General features: G+C 41.6%; 1 protein-coding gene across 1 annotated transcript; it reads right to left on the minus strand.

The window, feature by feature from the left end:
• Positions 1 to 2,687: 2,687 nt before the first annotated feature.
• On the minus strand, positions 2,688 to 18,110 carry LOC311022611 (guanine nucleotide-binding protein G(q) subunit alpha). The gene is made up of 7 exons (XM_084023993.1): positions 17,032 to 18,110; positions 8,575 to 8,759; positions 6,154 to 6,308; positions 5,850 to 5,978; positions 5,527 to 5,656; positions 4,729 to 4,882; positions 2,688 to 4,457 (listed from the first exon to the last, which is right to left on the minus strand). The coding sequence occupies exons 1-7, from the start codon at positions 17,165 to 17,167 to the stop codon at positions 4,267 to 4,269; spliced, it is 1,080 nt and encodes a 359-aa protein (XP_083880119.1). The 5' UTR covers positions 17,168 to 18,110; the 3' UTR covers positions 2,688 to 4,266.
• Between the last annotated feature and the right edge of the window lie 2,508 nt (positions 18,111 to 20,618).

Raw genomic sequence — 20,618 nt, forward strand, 5'->3', positions numbered from 1 at the left:
ATTAGAAAACTGCATTTTAAACATTTGTAATTTTGTAGGAGAAAGAAGAGGAAGGCAATGTATTCACAGTCTGGTTCATAGCAGGAGGAGTAATGTGACTGTATGATAATGTGTCACAGATCAGTGATCACCATGGTTACAAACCTGGAAGTATGTATGAATACATTCATGTAAATATCAAATGAAAGAGCGCAAATATTTAAAAAAAAGAAGGTAAATCTTCACAAATATTACAAATAAATTGACAAATAACCACAAGCAGTCTTCAGGCTTTTTTCATATGCAATTTACTCTCTGTTTATCCACACTTGTGCCCACTTTTTAAACAACATTCTCAATACATCCATGTTAGAGAAGTCCAGTCTATGCTGTATCATCATGATTGCTTTGCAACAAGTACAAGTACAAAACCGAAAGACTGATAATCAGCGGGAAAGTACCAAGGTTTCGCTTTTCCTTCCATGTGATCAGCTGTCAGCTACTGTAATTCTGTCAATGCAAATGGCAATATAATACACCAACTTCCATTTATTAATGGAGAATCTGGCCTATTACAATTTATTTTCTGGGAGCTATCATTTAGAATGTGGACTCCCATCCTTTGAGGATAAACCCAGTGGATTTTATGAAATGTGATGAATATTCTTGGAGTATTCTGTTGTTTTTCATTTTTCATTTTAAGCATGTAAGAATATTAATAACCTAAGTTAACAGGTGGAAAAAATAGAACATTCAAAATGAATTATATTTGCAGTGATTGACAGGTTTGTCATACAAAGTTCAAATAGGTATAACTTAACTTAGGACATCTGGCAGGTAGTATGGTGGGGACATTCACACAGTTATGATGAAATCATCATAAAAGCACTATTTCAAAATTAGTCCTAAAGGATAAAAGCAACCAGATGATGCGTCGGAGAGTAAAAGAGCAGTTTGTGTAAAATAATTTTTCTGTAAATCAGCCTTCTAGTTCTACATAACCAGAATCCAGCCTGAATGCAACTCAGAGTAATGATGTGAACACGTCGCTCACGAAGCTTGGGAACAATCCTTGGTGGCTCATATTTATCAACAAAATCCAATTATCATTGTTATTGTTGCCAGGACAATATATTTTTATTATGTAAAAAACATTGATATCAGTTTAGTGACTTTGTATCTTTTTGAATTACTTTCTGAGGCTCACTAACACGGCCAGGCTGCCTCGGCTCACTGGGTTGGATGCAGTGTGTGAATTGTTTGAACAAGGATCTCCCCTTAAAGGAGAAGGGACAGTGAAAATAAGCACTTTACAACAGCAGGGACACAAGTTACTGCAACTCTACAACAAGTGACCATCAACACTGATAAGTTGAAACTATAGTCCAGCTTCAAAACATTCTCCACTGGCAACGAGCAGAATCACATCAACACCGTTTTAACATTCAGTTAACGAGTGACGAGTTGGACCCCGGTTTTCCCCATTATTCCCTGCTGTTGAGAAGTGGTTATTGGAAGATTTACTGGAAACTTCTGGAAGGGATTGTTGCCCATCAAAACCAATCATCCTTGTAACTGAAACATATGAAAACAACAGGAGCTCCGAGTGACGGCTGGTTACCTGGCAACGGGACTGGCAGATAATGAGCTACAGCCAAACATGGCAACAAAAAAACACTCCGGTGGTGGTTTAAAGTCCAGATTGTGGCACATTCTTGTGCACTGTTGTTAAATCAGTCACATCGGGCTGTTCAGTTCACTATGTTACAATTCACTAATAATGTTCTTATAGCATATATAGGGCTTCTTACAGCACCGAGTAACAAAGAGACCAAACAGCTGCACAATGGCACCTTATGGGCTGCACGAGTTCCACGTCTCGTAAAAACACGGGTGCCTTGCATGGGGCTTGAGAGGCACAGCTTATTTAATAAGGCAATATGTACACAACTGTTGTGTATTTTCTCCTATGTTGTCGGTTCATAAATAAAGTCTAAAATACATTCTAATGAAATGGTAGCCATCAAGATGGAAAAGCTAAAAAATAAATAAATAGAAAAGCACCTGAAACTTTACCATCCTGCTGAGGCCAAATGGTTGAATCTTTTTTTTTTTTGTCCACCAGTCAGTCACTGACTCTGACAGATTACAATACTGAGTTTCCAGCTGGACGGAGGTTCATTTAAAGGGGTGTTATGGGGGATGGCATTCCCATCTATTAGCACAATCAATCAGATTATTTACGTCTCATCGTTAGACAAAATCTAAGCCAAAGCAACACTTAACCTGCCTGCCATCCACCTTGTTCTAGCACTATTTGTTAAATAAAACACACTGAGGGGGTTGCTGGGGCGTGCTCAGGATCACAAGGTGTGCGGTACACTAAGAAATCTCAAAGTTAATCAATACTGCGTTATTAAGTTAAATATAAAAGAATAAGAATCAATGAGTGATGTGATATGACGAGTGCTCTGTTCCTGAAGCCAGTTAAGAGCTGAACTACTACAATTAGCCCTGTAGATTGGATTCAGTCGGCAGCTTTCCCATATAAAAGTCTATTTAACAAACCGGCTACTATAAGTACTGATATACCAATCAATGTGTTTTTGGATAATAATATTCCTCTTTATGCAGTTATGAAGCTGAACAATGTTTCTTGCTGAGAAACGACAACAAAATGTACATTCTCCTCTTTAAAAAAAGGAAACAAACAATAACATATTTTTTCTTCCAAAAATGAATTAGCCATTAGACATACAATACAATTACATAGATACATATTTTCAATACCGCACATTCAATCTGCCAAGAAAGTAATGATTACAAAGCCAACAGATGCTGCCATATATATATATATAGAGATGTATGTACAATGATTATAGCATTCATAATTGCACTATGCCTCAATAAATGTTAATTACAGGCGTATGCTCTAGGGGGTTGTTACAAAAAAATACTTTAAGTAACATGGAATGAGGGAATTACAAATCAGAAAGAAGGACGGCTTACTTTGGTACAACTGAACATCAACACTGTGCCCTGTTACATAGGAGTTAGCCAGATGTATTCTCCACTGCTATTGAACTACAACAGTCAAGACAGCCGGGCTGTGATTGAACGAGTACGAAGAAACGGCCAAAAATGTGACTGGATGGTCCGTAGGCCAGGGGGCGGGGTTTGTAGCCAAGCGCAAGGTTGTGATTGGTTAGTAGGAGCAGTTGCGTGGCGTGGCCTCCTTCTCTTCGACAGCCTGCTGAATAACTGGAGCACAAGTCAGTCCCAGCTGTGTGTGTGTGTTTCATTTAGCTGCAACAGCGCAACGCGGAGTGTTTTGGCATTGGCAATAAATACAGATATTACCATAATTAAAAGTGTTAATGTGGCACAGTTGAATGCATCTCTGATAAAATACCCTTCAGTCAGGAATTTCAAGCCATGACAGCGCAGCCGTGCCTCGTCACATGCTCGCTCAAAGCTCGCTCAAAGCTCGCGCAAAGCTCGCTCAAAGCTCGCGCAAAGCAACGCTGAAAAGCCAATTCCTCTCAAACTTCTGAGCATCATGGGTAAGTCGATGCTGGAGAACACACGTGACCGTTAAAGCTCAAGCTATTTGTACTTCCATGGTCACACATGCTCATCGGATGGTACCAAAGTCAATGCAGTGTAATAATAATAATAATGATTTAAGTCAATTAATATGAACTCATTTAAAAATCACAGTTTATACCTATTAATCTTGCCAATCAGTCCTCTGAAGGAAAATGGAAAGCACCCAGGATGAAGCTTCAGTTAAAAGGGAGGGTTAAAAAAAGAGGGGGGTAAAGAACACCTTTTTTTTCTCCTTCTTGTTTATAAAAAGGCAGGAGGCAGGGAGCGCGTTGCATTCGTTCCAGCTCTGATGTATCCGACTGACGGACAAAACAAGGCCCCAAACCTCGAGTGCACAAAGCAGTTTCTTTCTTTTTGTCCAACAAAAAAGAAAAGTGAAACAAAACTTCACACTTTGCAAAGCCTAAAAATGAGAATTGTTGCAGTAAATCCCTCCCCTTCCCATCCAAATACCCTGCCTTCCCCCCCTCCCTATATCTCATCAACTCCTTAAATAGATAACATTTACTTTGCTGACCCCTTGAGGACCAAAAGATCAACAAATGGCAAATAAATTAGTATAATGCAACCGTTAGATTTTCTTTTGGTGTGTGTGTGTGTATGATTTATCTTTTCACAGATTGCGTGAGTCAGTGTGTGTGTGGAGGGCCTCCCGTCGGCATCCCCCCCCGCTCTGCTCTACACCAGGTTGTACTCCTTTAGGTTGAGCTGCAGGATGGTGTCTTTGACGGCGGCGAAGACGAAGCGGATGTTCTCTGTGTCGGTGGCGCAGGTGAAGTGAGAGTAGATGATCTTGTCGCTGTCTGGATTCAGGTCCACAAACATCTTGAGGATGAACTCTCGCCCCGCTTGTGCGTCCCTCTGGGGGCCTGGAGAGAAGGAAGGCCGTGAATGCACCGTCCACTTTCTTTCATTACAGTGAGTTCAATGGACTTTTGATGGGTTTTGACAGACACAATAACTAATTATTTCAAGTAATTTTGTCATTTTTCTCTCCATTGCAATGTTACAATACATTACTTTCTACTCTGGAGATGCACATATTCAAATAGGCAAGAAGATAACTCAGAAAGTGCAAACTAGCGGCAGCTAAGAGGAGCTTTGTGGTTGGATATTTGGGGCTGGACTGCCGTTACTCACCATCATACTCCGGGAAGTAGTCGACCAGGTGAGAGTACATGATCTTCTCCTCCAACAGGTCCTTCTTGTTGAGGAAGAGGATGACTGAAGAGTTTTGGAACCAGGGGTATGTGATAATAGTTCTAAACAGAGCTTTACTCTCCTCCATCCGGTTCTACAGAGAGAGTGTGAATGGGTGCATGAGGAGACATAAAGTGAGGGTGAGGAACATACAGAGAGAGAGGGAGAGAGAGAGAGAGGATCATTTAATTAAACCACAGTCATTAAGAACAGATTTTAATAAACGTTTTACCACACCAGAGGGAGTAACGATGAGAGAGAAGGGCGGCCATGTTGCCGTCAAGAGTTTAATGTCTCCCTTGCACTTGATTTCGGTGTTTAATTGAACCACCACCAGAACAATCATCCTGAAGCTGAGCCTTAAATATTACACCAGCAGCACTGCAGTGCATAACAGAATGTGTCCAAATGAATCCGATGATGTCGGGATACAAAGGGCACAACCATAGACGACTCTGACAAACTGACACACATGCTACATCCACTTAAGACGGAGACGTGGCCTGAGGCCGTATTCAAAGCAGCCGGCTGATCATTTACAAATGCTTTCCAAGGGAAAAAAAGGCAGGAGGAGAGTCTGATTTCCATTGTTTTAAATAAGGAATAGCTTTTCATCTTCTGAGCCAACTCACCACATGAAATAAGAAAGTGTTCAAACAGGGGTTGTAGTTTTAAAAAGTGTGAAACCAAGAATAATACAATCACTTAGTTCGGTTCTAACATGTTTTAATCATTCACCTCATTGTCCGACTCCACCAAAACTTGGTCGTACTCGCTGAGCGCTACCAGGAACATGATGGATGTGACGTTCTCAAAGCAGTGGATCCACTTCCTCCTCTCCGACCTCTGACCTCCAACATCCACCATCCTGTCACAGGCAGCAGCATCCAGGAGAGAGAAAACACTCAATATGAGCAACCACACATTGCACAGATTACTTATCCAGGATATTTTGGCTTCACTTTTGTACAGTGGGAGGAAGTTGTATATCTACATTTACAGTCGATGTATGTACGCAATGCTATTTATGATTTCTGACCCTGAATATAAGTCTTACTCACCGGAATATGACGCTCTGCAGGTCAAACGGATATTCAATGATGCCCGTGGTGGGGACTCGAACCCTCAAAACGTCCTGCTGGGTGGGAAGGTAGCCTGGCTCGGCGATTCGGTCCAATGCGTTCAGGTAACTGCGGTCAAAGTGAGGGGAAAAGATCCAGGTGAGTATTTGTCATCACGAAAACCAATCCAAAAGTCTTGTATTTCACCTTCAACACATTTTGAAACGTCACACGTCACTCCGGGGTTTAGGAGTCCTGGTTCTGACATGAAATGTATTGTGTTTTTGCTTCCCACTCTACTCACTACTTAGTGGAGTCTGAGAGTTGGTATTCCCTCCTTCGATCGTAGCACTCCTGGATGCCCGGGTCATTCCATAGGCTCTTGATTGCATCTACATAAGGATTCTCAAACATGTGGACCTTTTCTACGTCCACCTCTCTCACAATGTTGGCGTTGCCCTGGAGGGAGGAAACAAGGAGGAAAAACTGAGACACACATCTTTATTCACACGAAATAAAAAGTAATATTTCATTGAACAAAACTTCATGAAGCTTTTTTTTTTTATTGATTATCTTAAAAACTCAGGGTTCAGTGTCTCATTCAAGGACACTTGGATTGGACCGCCGTCCTTATGATTAAAGGATAACCCGCTCTCTCCCCTGAGCCACGGCCATCCCCAATGACAAAAGACGATCAACATACAGCCCTAATTATCACAGGTTTATTTTCCTACTCACTCACATATTCTATATCCAGAAATTACTTTACGCCCCGAGGCACAGCATTGACCTAATATCCAAAGCCCAAATCCCACCGGGGCTATTAAGGGGAAAGTTTTTGCTGCCCCAGATTCCCATCAAAACTCTCCTGTGTCCCACCACAAGAGATCAACATGTACCTGAATGTTGAAACTGTTCTTTTTTTGCATACTGCACTAATTATGAATAATAAATAATAACATAAGATGACAGGTATCCAGTAGATAATACTACTTCGCATGGGAGTGCTTGACAAAACCTACAAACATGACATTTACAAGAAGTGCCCCGACAGCCAGGAGACATAATCGAAAGGCTTCATTTTCACTTCCTTTGTTATGTCAGTGTACTTCTTTGTCAGAGGAATAATACTTCCCATTTTAGCCTTATGTATATGAGAACAGAGGGATGTTGAGTATGTCAGACGTGCAGTTCTGTTGCACGCATAACTTTTATCCCACACTTTGTTGTTTGCTGTACTTATACGTTCATAGCACAGTACTAGTATGCCAGTATTTTCTCACTCAGTACCGAATGTCTCATACAAAACCTTGATGTGTTAACACAGTAACCCCCAAACTGCCTTTTATTTTCATAGTCCCGATACTGGATTATGGAGTGTGAATGAGCAGGTGGTAAACTGCAGAGTGAACGGTAGCATTATTTTTTTTTTCTCATCATATTAGAGGGATTTGCTTGGTTTGTTTTGCGATCAAAGTGGATGAAACATTGGTGTGATTGCTGCATGTCCAGTTTCGTTCTTCATCAGTGTGGGACGGGAAGCGAAAGCTAACATGTGCTTCACAATTCAACACTTTCTTTTACAAAAAGTCAACGTTTAAAAGAGGTAAAAAGCTTTTTGTACCACATGAAGTCAGATATACAGCCATAGAAACGCAACGTATATGTGGCCTGCATCAGTAATCGGTCTGATTATTCAGAAATATCTAATATCCAAATACTTTGTTGAAAAAACATCTAACTTCTGATGTAAAAGATCATTAACTGTCTGTGCTGTCCAAACCCAAACCAAGTAAGTAATCATTAAGAAACCTGGAGGAGCAGAATTAATTTCTTAAAATATTAGGAAGTACCTCCTCATGACGATTGGTCTACTTGATTTATGTTTACAGATATAGCAATGCTGATAAAATGTGATTAACCAAACGGTTAATACAGTTACAATAGCCAGAATATCAAATATCACCTTGAATAGTACATTTTTACCCCCCTTTTTTCCATGCATCATCAATAAAACACACCGCGTCCTGATCCCAACATCCCGAGATTATGAACTGACTTCATGATATCACACTGCTAAATAATTTATCCGCCCGTTGTAACCAAATCTCCACCAAATCTTTCAGCGAGCGACGTCCGACTGGACCGCGGCCAGGCAGGATGGAGCTAAAGCAGCGTGGTCAGCTGTCACCTGAAATGGCCTGATTTATTTTTAAAACGTTGCAGAGGTAATGACACTGCCCTGCCTCTCATCTGTCACTCTCACAGGGAATAAACTGCCAGTAAGAGGTTACTGTAACAGCTCCCAAAGCTATGATTACTGTAAAAGGGGTGAAAAGGGAGAGAGAGAGAAAAAAAGAGGACCCGCCGAAGTTCTAGTTACGGGAGAGTGAGGTCAAATTTGGGTGAGTAGTGTAGGGCGAGTCTCTCTTGTGTATTTGTGTGTATACTGTATGTGCAGTCATGGGTGGATGAGTGCACTGAAACACACAAGCAAACACAAATACACACAGGGCGCGATGGAGGGTTGGAGCGCTTTAAGGACACAGGAAGTGTCATAAAGGACAGGAAATGATTATGGACGGCTGTTTCAAATAAGATAGGCGGCGCTCTAAAAATATACGAGGACGCCGTGGCCGCTTTGTTGCATCTCTTTTCCTCACTCTTCACAACCGTCGTTCTTTCAGTTGAGGAAACGGCTGGAGGAGAAAAGGATCTCACTTACCTTGTTGTGCTCGTATTTGTAGGGGACCTTAAGCGTCTCCGCGGCTCGGATCATGGACTGCATGGCTGTGAAGATGTTCTGATAGACCAGTTTGGTGAAACCCCGCTTGTCCTCGTCGGAGTAGCCGGTGCCGTGGATAATCCTCATCTGTTTGATGAATGTGCTCTTCCCACTTTCCCCAGTGCCTGGGAGAAAAACGTGAAGAAATAAACAGAGTTCGGTGATTATGCAGGTTTACATAGGACTTAATTGAACCAGACAACACATTTAATATCTTGTGTCAGCATCCACGCCTCTCTTAAAAGAACATTATAGTAATTTATGACTTTCATTGACCACTACGGACAAAAGAGGAATGTAACAACAGTTGTATCTTCACAAGAAAACTATCATCCATGATGTAGCCTTTTCGTTTTATGTTGTTGTAATTTACTTTTGAGAGCAGCTCTTAATTCTACTCTATTTTGGTGGAGTTCTCATAAACTTTATACTTTTTACTCTATTGTGTTTCTTATTCTTCTGTTGTAATTTTGATCAATCTCTGGCACAAGGATTTCCTTTATGATTAATCAATTTCTATCTGTGATAATTCACTCTGTTTTTCACATTACACATAAAACATTTGATCATTCTGTTTTTAAGTTTAAAGTTTAAGATTCAGCTGAATTTGGGAATAAAAAACACTCAAATGCTTATAAATGTAAATATGGGAAGGGGTCTTCTTCTTTAATACAATATCATGTCTGGGAAGAAACACGTGCACACACATTCACACACACAGATGTGCAGCCTATGCACATAGACATACAGTATATGTACTCCCGCACTCACTCAGTCACACATTATGTGCGGACTACTTTCCTCCCAGCCTGTTTGTTTGGTCTGGGGAAGGACCAAGAACAAGATGGCTCTCCTCTCCGTGGTGACAGGGACTATTTGGGTGTGAAGAGCTGGAGCTGTAACTTCTCTTTGGTTCATTGAGAATCTTGGCAGACCAACTGACATGTCTAACTTTACCTCACCACCAACTCTTCAGTAACTTTGGCAGGAAGGAGTGCATGTGTGTGTGTGTGTGTGTGTGGATTCCATTCCAGTGTAACCTAAAGTTTCTGTTATAAAAGTCCGGATGTGTCACACTCCCTTATACCATATAATGGTATAATATAAACTCTATTTTCACCAAACTGGCGTCTCTACTGAGGGCCCACAACAAGGAACCAAGCACTTAACAAAACCAAGATAAAGACTAAACTAATGATGAAATACCATAACCACCAGAGAAACAGCTCCAGGGTTGCCAGGAATGAGCAGGGAAGGCAGTAATAACAACACAGGAGTTTGCACATTTACCCTTGAAGTGCTCTAGAGCCAAGCACTTAACCCTAAAAATCCTGTATATAAATTCATGTTAAGGTGCATGGACAAAGAGGGAATGCTACCATGTACACAGGACCATGAAGGGTAATAGCTCTATTAGCTTGGAAACATAAGGTATGGCTATGCTTATTAGATTTTAGTGTTACACATTTGACTTAAATACACTATATTGTTCACATATCTTTTTTGAATGACTACTGCTACATGCTAATGTTGTGTTTTCCTTTGGTGCTTTTTTAAAATAGTCTTCTTGTAGCACCAACGGGTGTCACCACCTGCTTTCTACCCCCACGCTCTATCCACCTATAATTAACTATTATATTAACCTCAATGACAAGTAAAAGTTGTTGCAGGCCACAAAAAGTGTTGCACAAGAGTTAATGCCTGAAGGCATCCGGCCTAAAAACGGTGAGTAATCTAGAAAACTTAAATGGCATGCCAGTGTGTTCTGAATCTGTACGGCACAAAGGATCTGGGTTGCTCTTTTGTGGCACAGTTCTGATCACCTCATGGCTGTTAAAAAAAAAAAGATAAACGTGAGAGAACTCGATGTCCTTGCACAAGAAGAGGAATGTGAGTGGCTCATTAAATGATCCATAGATGGAAACGTTTATGTTAAAGTCTGACGTAAAGTGGCACTGAGATGCAGCAATTCAGTTTTATGTAACAAAATTGAAATGGAATATATTCAGTTTCTTCTGGGGATCCACTATTCAAGCAAATTCTAATCATTATGTATAAGATACTATCATACACGTCTGCAGTTTTTTTACAGCGGTTCATGTAGGCTCTAGAAAAATGAGACGGGGGGGAAAAGAGAGACGGTGAGAAAGGCAGAGACAGCAAGTATGCTGGGCGTGTGTGCCGGCCATTAGATGCTGCTGAGTCACCTCTCAAACCAAGGCAGTGACCCGGGATTAACCCCGTATGTCTGAGGAGAGTGTGAATGGCTCGGCATTACATCTGAGGTGAGTATGTCTGATCTGGCCCATGACTCATTAACATAGTGGAAAAGCCCAAAAAAAAGAACACAGACAGCTGTGTGTCTGTCTGTGGTGCGTTCGTTTACTTTCTACACTCTGGACATTTGGAACTTTATTGTGAGCTATCAAATATCCACAACCTATACGGTCACAAACTTCTGCTAGAACAAACAATAAGCACATATAGACATTTGAATTAATTGGCCACAAGACAAAGTCTTGGAAGATGTGCATTTCCACTGCCCCTGAATGCACCACAGTATCAGCAACGCCTGCAGCTGACTTTTTTTTAAACCAAATGGGATAAAGGATGCAAGAACACCAATAAGACGCTTGAACATGATTATAAAAAATGCATGAGTGAAGAAGAGGAAATGAATTCACCACTGAGAGCTCAGCAGCACCTCAAGGAGAGAGTTAACACAGGGCAGAGGGAAGCCATAGTGCCACGTTCAATTCTACATTTTGGTTTTGGTTTCTCACTAGTCAGATCTGGAAAACACAGTATTGGTCACTTCAGATTTCTCCTTTGTCAACATGCATTATGGATCTACTTTTCTTATAGCATTCTACAAAGGTCAGACTGACTCATAGTTCTTGATGATAATCTATAAGCGTACTATATGGTTACAATAGAATTATTATGGGATTACATTTGTAGATATTCGCTGGATTATCAAGCTCTCGACCATAAATCAACCATAAATTTTGCTTTTTTCCAGTTACATGAACATGATTTTGAGGTTTTGCAATTTCATGAACTGAAAGTTGACAACTCTGTTCTCTGATCTCCAAAGTGTTTTGGTTTTCAATTGCAAAAAGAAACTCACTCCTGTGGGTGTCACATATATTCGGTGTTGGTGACAGGCAGCCTTGAACCAGCACCAGAATATCTCAAGGAAAAACCACAAGGCAGAGACATGGATTCACTAAATGCTCCTTGCTAGACATCATTCTGAGGTTGTACACAAGTATTCACAGAATATCTACATGGTCATGTGAGTTGTTTTAGTACCAGAAAGGTGGAAATAATGCACAAGTGTGAAAAAGGTCTTATCAATGCCTTGCAAGACCTAAAATACTGGGGAAAATGCAGATACTATGTTATGTATTCACATTACAATGTATCACCTGCCGTCAAATTGTAAAAATGATTTGTTTTCCTCCTTAATTCTGCACTTTGTGTAGCCGTTAATTTGGCTGCATTCATACAAGGATCATATGACATCTTTAGTGCTTCCTCTCACAATTACAACCATGTGTTTGTTAAAAGCTTGTTAAAAGTTGTGACTTTGTTCAATCGTAGCCTTGACAACGTTCCCAGAGCCTTTATGTCTTCAATTAAAGTAGCTGACTGGCATTGGGCACATCAACACTTTTGCAAATGTCTTTGACAGATGATATGCAGAATTTAAGAGTCAAAGTGCAGATAAAATGTGTTTGAATGCTGCAATGATTTTAAAAGTTTTTGTACATATTTCAATATGTCTCTATTGAGGTAATTCCATTTAAAAACAAGCTGTTGTGCCTGTTCTGGTGTTCTTCCTGTTTAAGTGTGTAAAGGGGGACATGCGTCATGAATTAGGTCCGATGGTATCTTGAGGATTGGAGCTGGGCTGTGCCAATTTGTAAATGAGTAAAATGAATTTAGCAGATGGAGAAAAGTCTGATAATTGCTCATGTTAATCGTTTTTGACTGTCAAAAGACGTTTCAGACCTCAATGCCAAATAAATTGGGATGGATCCATCTCGGCGTGGCTGTGCCTGCTGCCATGGACTACTACCGTTGATACTATTGCTTCTGTTAATACCACCACTACTGTTAATGCTACTACTACCATACTACCAACACCAAATGCAGTTGGAACCCAAGGGCCTGGGCTGCACGAGATTTCTGCCTAAAAGCCTATTAAGGCAGTTTTTTCTCGCCACTGTCGCTGTAACGCTTGCCCCTGGGTGATGTTGGGACTTTGAAATTGTGTTGACTCTTGAAATTTTGAGCGTATTCTAGTCCTGCTCAATGTGTTAAGTGTCCTGAGATGACTTCTGTTGTGATTTGACACTATAAATAAAATTGAATTGAATTGAATTAAATAGAAATCAGGTGTATGCAATGCATTTAGGTATGCAACAAGAAAGTAGGAGCTTCATCCTACAAACTACACGGGTTAAATGTGGGGCATTTACTACTGATTATTTAGTTGATGAACCATTTTGACTATAAAACTCTGAGAAATACATTTACCAGATCCTCAGGTTACATATTAAAATGACTTCTAGCCCAATAATAAAATACACAACCATCCTAGGAGACCCTACACTGTGGATGTGTTCTTTTAATAGTCTCATTTGGGTGTGTTGTGTCTGTACTGTACACATTGTATTCATGATCCACAGAAACATGACGCAAACATGGAAAAGGATCATGGAAATTTGGTTAGTTGATCACTCCTGTAGCACTATGAGCTCACCAAAACAAGAATGAGTTCCAATGCAAAACTCAACTCAGTAAGGACGACACAATGTTTGCTATGATTGATTAGTAGTTATCTACAGAGATCCTCAAGGGTCTTACAGCAGCCTGGAAGGTAGAAAATCACTCTAAAAACACACATGTGGATGATGGTCAGCAGCAAAAACAAGAGAGAAAAACAGATTTTCTATGTGGCTATGTCACCATTCCAAGGCTAAGCTGCAGCGTTCCACTCTTCTCCATTCATCTTGAACTTCCCATGACTGCACAGGTTTGGAATCTCAGCTAATGTAACGGAGTAACAGAGCCGTCTTCTACCTTCTTTCCCCTGCCGCGTTTCTTTCCTCCAGACCTGATGTCACGCTTAAAGACAAGAAATGAACTTCTCTTTCAAACTAAAGAAGATAGAGCAATCTAAGTCTCAATCAATTAACACGTAATTCCCATCAAACAAGGTCTTGCCGACCAAATAAACAGTGTCTTAAGCTAAATGCCCCGGCCGCGTGCACATTTCAGAAAGTTTGGCAAGTGAAGCAGAAGTGCTCTTCTTTATCTCAACAACTAGTGAAGAGCTCTCGAGGCTTTTGGCTTATTGTCCACTCCTCCTCCAGTGGAGCGGCTCGCTCACTGAGCCTCGGTCGGGAAAACAAGAGTTGACTTGTTCCGACGTCTTTCTAAATACGCAGACTCCACCTACTCGATTTTACTACGTGGGAGGGTCTCGGATGAATTTGCTGTCCCCACAGCGGGCTCGTTTCTCGGACAGAAATATGTCAAAGGTTTCATCCAGTTCTTGATGTCATCACGCTCTGCTTTAATCTGTCAAAATGTAACTGCTGTGTGCTGTGACACTTTGGCTTCTTATGGTTCACTTAATAAATGGTATCTTGACTAGCACGTTATATCAGAGGTTCAATCAAAAGACAAAGAAACCACGTTTCTTTTGCTGGAATACATTTGATCAATTTACATCTTGCTAGCCTTATTCCCAAATTAAATTATCACAGCAGACATGTTGACTTGTCAGAGCAAGGAAACACAATTTTGGTACAACTGAGTTGTTTTTTCTTATGGCTACTATTTTTTTATATAGTAGGTTGCAAAATATTTTTAGTGGTTAATGATGCCACTTAACACGAAGCTTTGAGCAAAAACAAGTGGGGGGAAAAAACGACGCGTCTGTGTATTTTTCCTTGTGAACGAGAGGGCCGAGCTTTTCTCATGGATTCTGTCAGTGATCTAATTTTTCATTAATGCGTTTATGTTCCCTTATTGCCCGGAAGAGATCCGTTTCAGCTCATTCTCGCCCCGCCTCATTCGGACATCGATTTTAGCCGGACTTTCCCTGAGTCACCTATCTTAGTGAGGCCTTTACTGTCTCCGACTCATTAGCTGGCTTTAAACTGTATGTGTGTGTGCCAGACAGCTCCGCTCAGCATTACACTATCCAACCATCCTCCCGCTGCAACATCTCTGTCTCTCTCTGCTTCTGCTTATGTACCCTCGGTCATCTACCCACGTTAAATGAGCGACCAATTTCAACACATCTCCCTCATTGTTTTACGACGCCTTAATGGATATTTGTTGCACAGGGAGGACGGATTAAACGCTTGTTATGTTCTTTAAACCTGCTCATTGGTTGTGTTGCGAGGCTTCGATGGACCCGGTCTCTGTGGATATAAAGCTATTAGTGGTTTTGAAAGACTGGAAGTGGAAAAAGCCAAGCGATGGTCATTTTTGAAGAACTGAGAAACTTCTGAAGAGTTTTTTTTTTTTTGTCGCATCCCATGAGGCATTGAGAAATTAGCAAATTAAAAACCCTCAAATGCACAGATAGCACATGGGTTAATGGAGCCACATCGAGCGCACACAACTTCCTCCTGTTAACTCCATCTCTGGTAGTGGGAGCGGTCGACTGTACACAATTACACTCACTGTTTATTCAGAGGCGTGTGTGTATAAGCTCACATATTTAATGAGCACTAATCTCACTGAAAAAAAACCAACAAAACACTAGTTGGTTGAGCCATAATTGTTTCGTGAGTTCGGACATGACATCACACACATGGTTCACCATTACTGGAAACTTTTTACTTTGCTACTTAATGGATTGTATCTTCCCTGTGACTCAATATTCAAAGACAGTAATTGTAAGCATCCTGTCATTAGAGGCATGCTGCTAAACCACTCTGAAATATAAAACCCTGTATTGATAGGACCTACTGATAAGCAGATACTACACACAAAACAATCCGTATTATGAATCATAATCAGTCATTTGGTTTCAGCCGTTAAATGTTTTCTAACAAGAATTGTGACTAATAATTGATTGAGTCACAAATACTTATGAGAAATACAGTTACACCCTCAGACATCGTCACTTTTGGGTTTGGGTCGGTGGCTGTACCATGCGTTTACATAATAGGCGAATTGTTGGGTATTAAAAAGAGATTAGACGAAAACAACAACACGATTCTTTGTCCCGTTTACAAGGGAGGTGGCAGTCAGCTACTTCAAATCCGGTTAAGGGGGGATTCATTTCATTATTTTGTACTAACGGGAGGGAAAAGGGGATTCATTTCTCCTTCAACCTCTCAAAAAACAAACATCCTTAAAGAGGCAACACTCTTACATGCCTTCTCCAGGATGTAGTCTGATGTGATCCTAAATCCCAGCCTGCCTCACCACCTTCTCCTCCATGCATTTTCTAAAAGGGACTGAGAGAGGAGGGCACCTGATCAGGAGGAGAGGTTCCTGGCACCGCTCTCCACAACCGCGGTCATCACAACCGATGGGCTTCTCGTAGCGGATCTAATGAGTGATGGTGAGTAGACGCCTATCTCCAGTATGACACATACTTCTCGACAGGAGGAACACCCACCCACCCACTCATCACAACCCCACACTGTCACAATGCACAGACACCATCACATCATCTGAAAGATTGAAGGTTGTATACGGCACCGTTATTATTTCAACTCATTGTTACTACTGCTGCATGGTTTCCATTGATGATTCAATTGATTTGGTTGATGATGATGATGACAATGTATAAGAGGTGGGTGGTGATGAGCATACCGTCACAGTAGCCTCTATGTATGCATGCTTTCAACCACCATCCACAGACTAACACCTGTGATATAATCACTGCCGGGGTTAGCTGTTAAGCTGCAATACTGCCTTGATTACTCCCAATAAAACACTGGACTTTGGCCCGGCCAGTGTTTGACACACTCACTAGCAGACCCCCACCTGGATCGGGGCCCCTAGGCCCGGCTGCAAAGTATGCCTGGAGAGGTAAGAGGTAAGGCTGGTAAGCATTGGTTTTCTAACCGGTAGCAGTTATTTAAATCAGGTGGTTTTTTTTATCACACCGGGAGCCCTACAGGCCTGACTGGGCAGCACCTCCTCGCTCCGCTGACCTGCCAATCTGTGCACTGGACTCCCAACACCACCGAGGTATTTCAACTTCACTCAGGTGGGAAGCCCCCCCCCCCCCCCCCCCCCCCACCATCACACACACCCCCACCCGACTAAAGGTACTCTAGGTGAGAGGTACTCGGGTTTAGCATCCGTGTCTCCCGCCCTCCTCACCCTCCCCGCCTTTCTCCCTGCCGGGCTTACCGAGAAGCAACAGTTTCAGTTCCCGGCGTGAGTCCCTCTTATCCCGGCGGAGCTGCCTTTCGATCTCGTCGTTGATCCGCCGGGCTTCCTTCGCCTCCTCGCTCAGGCAACACGCCATTATGGATTCGAGGGTCATCCTCGCTCCTTCTTTAAAAAAAAAAAAACACGCACTTTTTTCCGCTTTCTCCTCTCAATGATTCATTCAGATTTCACATTCGTCTGAGTGAAGAGAAGAAAAAAAGAAGCAGAGGCCTGTGAATGTCAAATAACGTCCCCATACAGGCCTGCTTGTGGCGGTGGAATAACGCGTGGACGCCCTGATAATGAGCCTGAACGCCTCACAGATTGTGGCGAAAAGGAAAATAAGATGTTTGAGAAATGATTGACCTCCCCCCTCCTCCTCCTCCTCCTCTTCCTCCGTTTCGGTTCGTTTTCTGGGCTTCAAACTAGCAACCCAGAGCGGTCGGAGTTGAATCTCTGTGCGATCTTAATTGGTGTAATCTGCTTTTCCTTCTCAATATGATCAACAGATCCTTTTAAGACACATCCTCCGTGCTGCTCTGCGGGATCCCGTTAAGCGTTGCCATCCGGCCGCCCTCTCTCCCAAAAGTCTTCGATGTTGCTATTTTTCAATCAACCCCAAAAAAAAAAAAATCTCCAGCGTTCAAGTTGCCGTCCGTTGTGGGTTTGAGGGCGACGGGGGAGAAACACATGCGTAAAGCTCGCTTATTTTCCAACGGCTCGACTCCCGGGCGTGGTAAGGCAGAATATGGCGGACTTTCACTCCAATCCGCTAGGCTGGGATACAGTACAGTTATCTCTGTCTGTCTGCTCAACAACAACAACAAAAAACCCCAAGAAAGCCACGCATAACATGGCATTTCAGCCGGAGCTGTCGACGCCGCTGCCCAAAATATATCCCGGTTTGTGTGAAAAGGCGTTCACGTCCGCGGCTCGTCAAGGAAGGAATAGACGCCGTGTTGTTGCTTTTCTCTCCCACCCCTCCGCCGCCGATCTTCTCCTTTTTCCTCAATTCTCTTCATGTATTTTTATTACAGAGGCTATCCACTCCTCCGCTGGCAGGGTGACGTCGGCCTCCCATCGACGAGGAGGGGGGGAGTGTCGCGTCGAGCAAACGCCACACGCGTATTTATACGCCAACCTGTGGAATAGAAAATGTGCATGAATGGAGGAGCTGAGCTCGTATCTGCGGGGCGACGCCACTTAAACTGTGCTGACTTTGTAGGAAGAGTCGTCACAGAACGCCAGGTTGTGTAAAGCTGACGTATTTGAATGGAAACCTTGAATGGCAGGATTTGATTTTCTACGAATGCAGCTCGTTTTGTGTGTGTGTGTGTGTGTGTGTGTGTGTGTGTGTGTGTGTGTGTGTGTGTGTGTGTGGTAGAAAACAATCACACGTACACTTGCAGGCCTAGGCAGTCTAGTGGAAGAAAATCCCTTATGAATATGTGGTGTTCATATTATTCCTCAAATTACTATATGATCCCCATCTCAGGAAAATATTATGTATTCAATAAATGGGTATTACACATGTATCCTTTTGTATCCACCTAGTTGTTAGATAATCTGTGCCACATGCCTTTAACAAACCGGAGGGTTACACAGCAGTTGTTAGTCACATTATTCTAACAATAGGCCCACACACACTTAGAGATTGATGAAATGATAAGTGGATGGACGGGTGGATGTTAGAGGCCGTATCATGTATCCACAGTTGTTCCATTATGATCATCCCCACTGTTCTTAGCCATTAGTGTTATCGGTGGTTCGGTGGCCTTTTTACTTCTGCCTTTTACACAACCCAACAAATTGGTTATCATTGCCCACTCGTTATTGGAAGGGGAATCAAACGTGTTATAAGTTAACACATTATTGTTTTTGTGTTTAAGGTCTGCCTCAAAAAAATATCCCTCTAAAAATTTAGGGAACGTCTTGCGTCATATTATTATCTAGAGCAAGACTAGTCTTTGTTTAAACAGGAAAAAAATCTAAAGTCAACCATTTTTAAAGCCATATTTTCTCCACTTAAAAATTACATTTATATTTTGTTTATTATCAGGCAAATTGCATCCAGTGACCTGGTGCTTTGTGAAGTATAGTCAGAGTTCGGTATAGGTCAGAGCCAGGGCTGATGTGAACAAGATCACTGTAAAAGATACAAATTATATTTTGTATTATTTATTGTTAATAACATATAATACTACATTAACATCCACTCAGATTGATTTATATTCCGTGTTTGTTTCGTGGTGGGTCACAGGCTGTCTTCCACCTGTAATAGTGACTCCACTCTATTTTGGGAAATAGCCACACTCCACTTCCAGTAACCTCCAAATGGAATCATGAGTCTGAGTCTAATTAGCAGATGGGCATTCACAGGGCAAAGTTCAGGACTTTTTAACCACACCATAAAATATCCACTTTACTACAGTATACTCTCAAAGGTTTCAGTGGTGTGTGACATAAATCTCTAGTCCTTGTGACAGTCTGGGTGAGGCAAATGGATCTTGCACTGCAAGTCAGAGATAGTGATTATGAAGTAAAAGCACTCGTCTTCATGAGCTGCATTTGTTTTGCTTTACTTCGCCGACATATTCCAACGAGTGCACTTCAGCAGACCTGGACAGGGTCGTGTGCACAGCGATGACAACGTCTCATTATTAGAATCAACATTATGTTGCTGTAAAATGACTGACAATCTACTTCAACACTTTGAATAGTTAAACCATTTGCTGCGAAGTTAGAATTCAGGTCATCTCACATTATTGACTGGTATTGAGCAGTGCAGATTGTAACCTGACTAAGTGGCTTATTTAGACCATTTAAATGGGGACATCCCTGTGTTTAATTGCTCGTAATGTATTTGTTTAAATCCAGCGCATGACGTCAAAGCCAGTTTTTTCTTTCCTGACTTTTTATGACTAAAATCAGAGCTACGAGGAAGCACATGCAAATATGACATGAAAAGAACAACTGTTAAATAGTTCTAGTCTAATTAATTGTAGCTATCCAGGGACCTGTCAGATTTGTCCCAGATAGAATCCAGCTTGGGGAGCCATTCAACCTGTGCCTGTAATGAAGGTCAAACAACCAGCTCTGTAGAGGGACATGCAGCCACAGGTCAGTAACATTTTAACCTGCCACGTGCTGTTCAGCAAAATCATGTTGAAAGTCAAGATATCCTTTAAACAAATGAATAATGTTGTTGGTATCATCTCAGTTTATGTGTCATCAATGAGAAACCCATGCATTTTGGAATGTTATGACATTTGTTTGGTTCAGCTTCACATGACTCTAGTCTAAAATATTAGACACGTTAAAGTAAAGTTACTTTGGACTTAAATTCCAACCATATTTTTGCATCCTTCTATGACATACAGTGAGGATAAGCAATAATGAGGCTCTTGCTTGAAAGTTGGAAATGTGGGTGGTGTGTTGTACTCCAGACAGTGTTTTCATGATTTATTAGCTTTATTTATCAGCTACCTGAGGGGAAACAAATAAAATGGAAATGTCAGTTTCAGAATAACAGCATATACAAAGTGTGTCACGTTGTATTATTTTAA

Source organism: Eutrigla gurnardus, assembly GCF_963514095.1.
Source record: "Eutrigla gurnardus genome assembly, chromosome: 13".
Lineage (NCBI taxonomy): Eukaryota > Metazoa > Chordata > Actinopteri > Perciformes > Triglidae > Eutrigla > Eutrigla gurnardus.

Excerpts from the sequence above, each read along its gene's own strand:
- LOC311022611 (XM_084023993.1), bottom strand. The coding sequence starts at position 17,167 with ATGACCCTCGAATCCATAATGGCGTGTTGCCTGAGCGAGGAGGCGAAG. Across the intron at positions 8,760-17,031 it reads ACTGAAACTGTTGCTTCTCG|GCACTGGGGAAAGTGGGAAG; the intron begins GTAAGCCCGGCA and ends TTTTTCTCCCAG. Across the intron at positions 4,458-4,728 it reads CTACTTCCCGGAGTATGATG|GCCCCCAGAGGGACGCACAA; the intron begins GTGAGTAACGGC and ends CCTTCTCTCCAG.